Source organism: Triticum urartu, chromosome 4 (genome assembly GCF_003073215.2).
Source record: "Triticum urartu cultivar G1812 chromosome 4, Tu2.1, whole genome shotgun sequence".
Taxonomy (NCBI): domain Eukaryota; kingdom Viridiplantae; phylum Streptophyta; class Magnoliopsida; order Poales; family Poaceae; genus Triticum; species Triticum urartu.
The window spans coordinates 15,531,426-15,538,746 of NC_053025.1; the positions used below are offsets into that span (position 1 = coordinate 15,531,426).

Sequence of the window (7,321 nt, forward strand, 5' to 3'; positions counted from 1 at the left end):
CAGATGACCTTTATGATTTTTTTTCAAGTAACTTGACACGGGAGAGGAAGAATTCGATGATTTGGTAACCGATGAGGAGGACCCGGTGATCAGTGAGTGTGTGCTGGCTTGCCCGAGCACACATGCATAGTGAGAAATCTTTCAGCCAGGCAGCATTCTTCCGTGATATGAGGGCCGCATGGAATCCCCCACAGGAGGCGCGTTTCCGGCCGGTCAGCGATAATCTCTTGGTGGTGCAGACCTTTCGTTTGGATGATTGGGAACGGATCATCCATCATGGTCCATGGATTTTCCGGTTTTGGTCAGTGCTGCTTTCTACCATATGATGGTCTGAGCCGTGCCGAGGATGCTCAGTTTGTGTACATGCCGATTTGGCCGCAATTCACAAGCTCCTAGAAGGCTATTGCAACTAGGATATTGTCAAGAAGTTGATAAAGAAGGCAGGCGCAGTCCTGGAGGTGAGATTGACATGTAATTCGCCGGGCGACTACATCTATGTTTGGGTGCACCATGACGTCCGTGAACCTCTGACGAAACATGTTATTATTATCAGAGGGAAAGATAGATCCATCTAAGAAGTGAGGTATGAGAAAATCACCCGGTTTTTGCAAGGTTTGTGGAAGAATTGCTCATTAATATAAAGAGTGATAGCGGGAAACATTTAAAATTCGGTGATTGGCTATACGCGGAATTTTCTGCTAAACCCCGCTCTGAATTTGATGCAAGAGAAGGCAATAGAGGTGTGGCGGCCATGAGGAGCACTCCATCTGGTTGGGGTGCGGGTGTCGCCACACATAGCTCCAAGGATGGGGACGATCCCAGAGGGATACAACCACTAGTCCATTCAAGAATAACACTGCTATGTTCGACGGAAAATTTGGAGAGATCAAATTACGGCAGTAGATCATTTGGCTGTTTACAGTTGTACTGAGTATCGCATGACTATATGGACGAACAGAGATCCTCTATGTATTGAGATATCGTTGCATGTGGTATATAACCAGTAGCGGATAGAAGAACATGTGTGTGTGTGTGGGGGGGGGGGGGGGGGGGGCGAGCTTATTGTTAACTGTGTGAAGAAAAGGTCACTACCTCTCATTTTTTTTATTTAGTTTAAATAAGGTTAAGATTTTGATACGAGGCTGGGATGAATACTAGTTTTTTCTTTCTTTCCAATTTTTGGAGGAGGCGCTTGAGCCTGTCGAAGCACCCCATGGATTCACGAGTGAATGCAACCCTATTGCATTGTAATGAAACCTCCCTTTCTTCTCGAAAAAAACTGAGAAAAAAAAGTCAATCATGTCCCCAAAAAACCGTTTGGATTCGCCTAACGTTAGGTGGTTAACGTGCGGTGGAGAGCACATGGACTCGAGTAGGCAAAGGATTGTTTATATTCTCCAAACGTGGATCAATGGATTGCTTTTCATCACTGAATCACCGCGTGCAAGGGAGAACCCCCCAGGAGGAAAAGTTTCCACAAGGAAATAGCCCTACAAAATCTCTGCAAAATTCCGAAACGATCACCGGCCAAAGGAACACCGTGGGCTCGTGCACCTGGCCCTGCCCTGCCGACCTCGATCTCGCCAATCACCACCGCACCGGCGCCACCAATGGCCTCCCCGACGACACGCATTAAATGCCCGCCATTGCCACCTACTCCGCCAAAAGCGCGCCTCGTACGTCACGCGCCCCCTCCCTCGTCACTCACCCGCCACAACCGCTCGCCGTCCGTCCGTCCGTCCACCGCCGTCTCACCCACCAGCTCAGTTCAACAGTAGTGCACTCCTCCCACCCCGCCGCTCCTCCCTCTGCCCGGCCGTGCCGTTTGACCTCGCGCTCGTCCCGTCCCTCTCCATGGTCCATGCTCCCTGCTCTGCCCTGACGCGCGCTGCACTGCACCGCACGTAGCCCTGCTGCCTGCCCGCCGAGGACGGCGACCTTCCCTTCCCCGCCTCTCCGGCTCTCCCCCCGCAGCAGTTACTCGCCTGTCCTGCGCAAAAAAGTTCTCTCTGAGCCCTCGCCCATCCCCTGCTCGATAAAAGTTCGCAATGCAGCTCCATGCCCGCCATTAATGCCCTCCCTTCCTTCCTCGGCAGCTCTCGCTCAGAGATTCCCCCTCCGTCTCGCTCCCGCTGTTGCCCTTCTCGTGCGTGCTCGATCTGCTCTGCTTCCGTCCTGCTGGGAGCTTTTCCCCGGGCTTGGAGCCATCTGCTTGTCCTCGTGTTCCCCTGCCCGCCCACGCCCTCGCACCCGCACCCTGTCCAAAAAGTTTCAATCTTGGAGCCACCCTCTTATTGTTATCCCCCCTACTCCTCCTCCTCCTCCTCCCCATCTCTCTCCTCTCTCATCCAGCCACGCTTCCCCCTCGTTTGCTTGGCCCTTGCTGTCCTCCGCAACCGCGGCTCCAATAAAAGCTCCTGCGCCGCAGCCGTCTCCACTTCAGTCGCCCACCTCCTGTGCGGCAAACGGGATTGAATTTTGGCCGGAGCCTTCAGGTTCAGCCCTTTAGGTACCTCTATCCAGCGCCTACCTAGCACCAGCGATTTCTTCTTGGAGTAGCAGAATTCCCTCTCTGCTCTCTTCTGATTGCTCCAAGGAAAATAAAAATGCAGGTTCTGGAGGCGCGCGCCGGGTGATTCCTCCATTCTCGAAAGCTTCCGCCGTCTCGGAGGTAACCCCGCCCCGCTGTTTTCTTGCTCGCCGGGAAGCTACCAGATTTTGGTGGCACCCGGCGAGCCAATTCTGGCCATGATCTTGTATTTTGTGCCGCCCGATGGATGGATGGACGGAACAGCCGCAAGAGTCCAAACACCTTTTTCTTTGGATGCTCTGCTAGTCCCCTCCGGCGCTGATTTCGAGCCAGCCAGGCGAATTGACGCTGGCTCCGCGATCTTGCAGGTGTACATTTTGGCAGTCTGCCATTGCCGAGGGTGGGGGAGAGGTGCTTCGGTCTCGCCGGGGGGGATGGAGGGCCGGGGGAGGCGGCCGCGGAGCCCGGAGCGGCAGAGGCCGCCGGCGAGGAAGGTGCCGGTGGTGTACTACCTCACGCGGAGCCGCCACCTCGAGCACCCGCACTTCGTCGAGGTGCCGGCGCCCTCCTCCTCCGAGGGGCTCTACCTCAGAGGTCAGTGCACGGACGGACGCCGCCACATGGCCCCCGCGTGGAGCGCAATCAGTCTGCTTGTACTGCAACTTGTGTAATGGCGATTGATTGATTGATTGCTTGATTGATTGCTTTGGTGCGCAGATGTGATTCGGCACCTCAACATGGTGCGCGGCAAGGGCATGGCCTCCATGTACTCCTGGTCCTGCAAGAGGTAAACCAACCAAGCAACCAAGCGAAATTCTCTGAATTTTCTGAACTCCACGCACTCCATGAGTTGTCTGAACTTTGGCGAGCTTGACAAAAAGTTTTCTGAATTTTTGAACAGGAGCTACAAGAACGGATTCGTGTGGCATGATCTCGCCGAGGACGACCTCGTCCTCCCTGCCACCGACGGCGAGTACGTGCTCAAGGGCTCCGAGATCCTGGACCAACCTTCTTCAGGTAATTTTTTTGGTTCCCTTCGAGCTGCCATTTGCTCTTGTGAACATTGCCTGGGAACTTGAGTGCTGATTGGTGTTGCCATACCATCTTTTGCCCGTTTGTTTAAATATGCAGGTCAATTTCACCATGGCAGTAATGGCAACCAGAAGCAGCAGAGCAGGCAGAAAGAGGGTAGTACAAGGTTGCCTCGGTCAAGGGAGGCCTCCTTCTCCTCCTCCCCACCTAGTGTGACAGTTAGAGAAGCCAAGCCTCGGCGCGTGCCTTCGGTGCCTTCGCGAGAGGAGGACGACTCCCCCTCGCCGTGCCGGGGCACCTCCTCGGAGACAATGTCGCCGGAATCGGAGCCTCAGAGGACTGTCATGTCACGGCCGACGCCGGCAGAATTCAGGGTTTTCAAGCCCACCGGTTTGATGGATGCCGCAACTCAAACCGATGATCTCGGGAGAAGGTCGGCTCGGAGAGTACCTGAGATGCATAAGAAGAGCCTGAGCACTGATCATGACGTCCGTGAGGTCACCGAGTACCGGCAGCAGAGCCATCCTCGCCGGTCGGCCGAGCTCCAGGGGATCTCCAGGGATGTCATGTCCCACTGTGCCACCCCACTGAGCATGGCTTCAACCCATGGAAAGTCCGAGAGCTTGGAGTCGTTGATACGAGCCGACAACGCGTCAGCCAACAGCTTCAGGATCCTGGAAGAGGACGACATTGTCGTGCCGACCTGCCCGAAGCTGAGGCCGGCGAATGTGCTGATGCAGCTCATCACCTGTGGTTCACTTTCAGTCAAGGATCATGACAGCATTGGGCTTGTTGGGGCTTACAAGCCAAGGTTCCCAAACTTGAAGTTCCCATCGCCGCTGATTTCTCGCTCCATGATGATGGGTGAGCTCGATTACCTATCAGAGAACCCCAGATTCATTGGGACACGGATTGAAGATAAGGAGTATTTTAGTGGGAGCATTATTGAGACCAAGACGCAGAGAGAAGTTCCCACCGAGAGGCACTCGGTGCTTAAGCGGTCTTCTTCCTACAATGCAGAAAGGTAAAATTTCCAGTGCTTCCACATTACATTTCGGTTGTGCTTAAATAACTTAGAATTTATAATTTTTCCCTTCTGTGCTCAGATAATTTAAGGCTATTTGTGTTACTTGGGCTATGGCACTGGTTGAGAAAACAGCACATTAGGTTCAGTGGCCATTCAAAATTTCTGGCTAATTCTGTAGCGGTTTTGCTGTCTCAGAAAATACTTGACAGCTTCATACTTTACCTTGGTGTTTTTAGCATGCCAACTTAGATTTGATTGATTGGGTGCTTCATTTTGCAAAATCATCTGTACTTTGTGGTCATGAGATGTTAGCGTTTGAAATATGGATATTGAAGCTGAACTTTTGCAGTGATTGCTCATTTAAGAGCATTGAGTTGCGCATAATGTCCACAGAAAGGGGTGGGGGCTTAGGCTGGGCTCGGAGAATTTAGAGATAGGAAAAGAGCCACGTACCATATAGATTTTATGAATTCAAGGACCATTGCTTTTCCGTCATTTAGTGATGCCCAGACTCTAGATGAGGCCATTTTGCAGTTAGCTCGGTGCCAACGGCATTAGACGATCATGTCCTGTGTTGCCATGGTGCAGCTGGCATCCATGTAGCAAACAAAATAACAAAGTACAGGGAATCTACTGGAAAAACTGAGGTCAGGACATTGCAAAATTGGTAGATGCGCCTACTAAGAGAGCGGAAATTTTACTTTTGCCCGTTTCGCCTTGGTAGTTTTGTTTTGGACAATACCATACATAGTTTGCCCTGTGCTACAAATTACGGTTAGTTAGTAGTAGATAAAGAACGTGAAGATTGGTGCAAGCAGGAGTTACTGAAAGTAAAGGGTGACAATTTTCGTGTGAAGATTTTGCCCCCCAACAGGGCAGCCTCCTGTTACTCCTTTTTGTCACTACTCCAATTCTACAGCTTTAATTCTGTGGCAGTAACTTCACTTGTTCATTGCCAGCCACAACACGAGCATATGTCAGATATAGTGTAGAGGACCACACTACATAGCTGGCTGGCGAGATTCTTCAGTTGCTCAACTGAAAATGTAGGAGTAGCAGGTATCCTATTGCTTCATACTGATCAACAGTGTTTGTTGCTATCCTAGAAGAATTGTCACTGTTATAGACGGACAGATCCGTGAACTGTACTGCAAATGCCAGCGCAGTTCATGCGCCGATCCCGATCCCGGCTGGACCATTTTCTGTTTCACCCTATTAGAATCCAAAAGATTTAGGTAAGATACGTCTGAATTTTGTTAGCAGGAGATTTGGTCGTTGGCACAACAGTTGTTTCAGTTCAGAGGCAGTAACTTTTCCTTGTCATTTGCCTGGGACCTTACTTGCTTACCATGCGAGTTTCATCGGTTTTCAGTTAATTCATTCATGTGGTGGTGTTCTTGACCATGAATGATCTCACAGGGGCGGCGAGAACCTCTGCGACTGCGCGGGGCCCGACGAAGAAGAGATGGTACCGCGCTCGAGGTGCCTGCCCCGGACGCCGATACTGTCATCCTTGCTGCACCCGAAGAGTGAGATGCAGAAGTCCCCGGTGTCGGACTGCCGGAGGAGCTCCTCGGCCGGGCCGGACTCGATAGACGGCGGGAGCAGGCGGTTCACCGACGCGTCGTCGAGGGTAGAGTCCTTCAGGAAGGAGAACAAGGAGAAGCTCGTCAAGATCGAGGAAAGTTAAGTGCTCCAACTTTTTGTCACTGCACTGGGTATGCACTCGATGCTTTGAAATATTCCCTTTGCAACATATCGAATATCCCGCACGATATGCGATGATGGTATTGAGGTTTTTGTTGTGGATTGTGTGCGCAGGTTGTCGTCGGGAGCTCGCGTCGTGATCCAGTGCACCGTGCCCTGCGACGACGGTGACGAAGATGCATTCTGAAGCCTCCTGGACTTGCAGCTGACCTGGCCGCGTGACGTGGCGTTCTCTTTGCTTCTTTAGATGATGAATGAGTTACTGACGAATTTGTGTTTTCTTTCTTGAGATGTGTAGTATGTTAGCTTTATTCTTCAGGTGTAATGTATTTTTTTTGTCTGTTCTTTGGTTTGGTTGAAATTTTGTCCTTGTTATCAGTTGTAGTAAGTGCCTGTTAATGCCATTTTGTGCTCGTTATTAGTTGGGTAAGTGCCTGTTAATGCCAAAGCTTTATGATTCAATCTGTGCTTACCAGAATTATGTGCGTTGATAGGTGTTTTTTGCATTAAAAAACTCACTAGAAACAGGAAATGCATGTTTAACTTTTCTTCAGCATAAGAAATGCATGTGTATTAGGAGTAGTTTTTTATAGAATGGATAATTATATTGATAAAAAAGTGTAATATTTGGTACAATAATAAGTAGACCGAAGAAAACACGAATCAGTAAGTAAAAGTGAAAGTTATGTCATTAGGCCAAATCTCTACAGAAGTTTTCTCGTTGTTGCTTTGAAGAAAAATGAAATGATCCTGTAAGTTTTTTTTTTTGAGAGCATGATCCCGTAAGTTTTCTCAGCACAGGAAATGTACTTCTTTTTTAGACAAGCACAGGAAATGTACTTGTAAGTGTGATTTTGAGTTTTTGATATACATGCGCTTTTAAGGGGAGCAACTAGTTAATGAGCGCTCCTTCGGGAGCCTTGCAACGATTAGCGTCACTTGGCGCGCTCTCAGCCATTCGTCACGTGTCGCGCTCTGGACACTTCCTTCGGATTTTATTTTTTTTAATTTTTCCGCACGCGTTT

At 50.3% G+C, this 7,321-nt stretch overlaps 1 protein-coding gene across 2 annotated transcripts; it reads left to right on the forward strand.

Moving 5' to 3' along the window:
• The first annotated feature begins 1,602 nt into the window (after positions 1 to 1,602).
• Positions 1,603 to 6,726, forward strand: LOC125550302 (protein SOSEKI 3-like). Of its 2 annotated transcripts, none has more exons than XM_048713272.1 (8): positions 1,603 to 2,509; positions 2,613 to 2,671; positions 2,899 to 3,124; positions 3,248 to 3,317; positions 3,432 to 3,547; positions 3,662 to 4,586; positions 6,009 to 6,307; positions 6,411 to 6,726. In XM_048713272.1, the coding sequence occupies exons 3-7, from the start codon at positions 2,965 to 2,967 to the stop codon at positions 6,277 to 6,279; spliced, it is 1,542 nt and encodes a 513-aa protein (XP_048569229.1). In that variant the 5' UTR covers positions 1,603 to 2,509; positions 2,613 to 2,671; positions 2,899 to 2,964; the 3' UTR covers positions 6,280 to 6,307; positions 6,411 to 6,726. The 2 variants fall into 2 exon arrangements, with proteins under 2 accessions (XP_048569229.1, XP_048569228.1); XM_048713271.1 differs by having other exon boundaries at positions 6,009 to 6,275.
• Positions 6,727 to 7,321: the final 595 nt, after the last annotated feature.

Bases quoted from the DNA above. Each gene is read 5' to 3' on its own strand.
- LOC125550302 (XM_048713271.1), top strand. From the start codon at position 2,965: ATGGAGGGCCGGGGGAGGCGGCCGCGGAGCCCGGAGCGGCAGAGGCCG. The intron at 3,125-3,247 runs GTCAGTGCACGG...TTTGGTGCGCAG, and splicing joins CGAGGGGCTCTACCTCAGAG to ATGTGATTCGGCACCTCAAC. The intron at 4,587-6,008 runs GTAAAATTTCCA...ATGATCTCACAG, and splicing joins TCTTCCTACAATGCAGAAAG to GGGCGGCGAGAACCTCTGCG.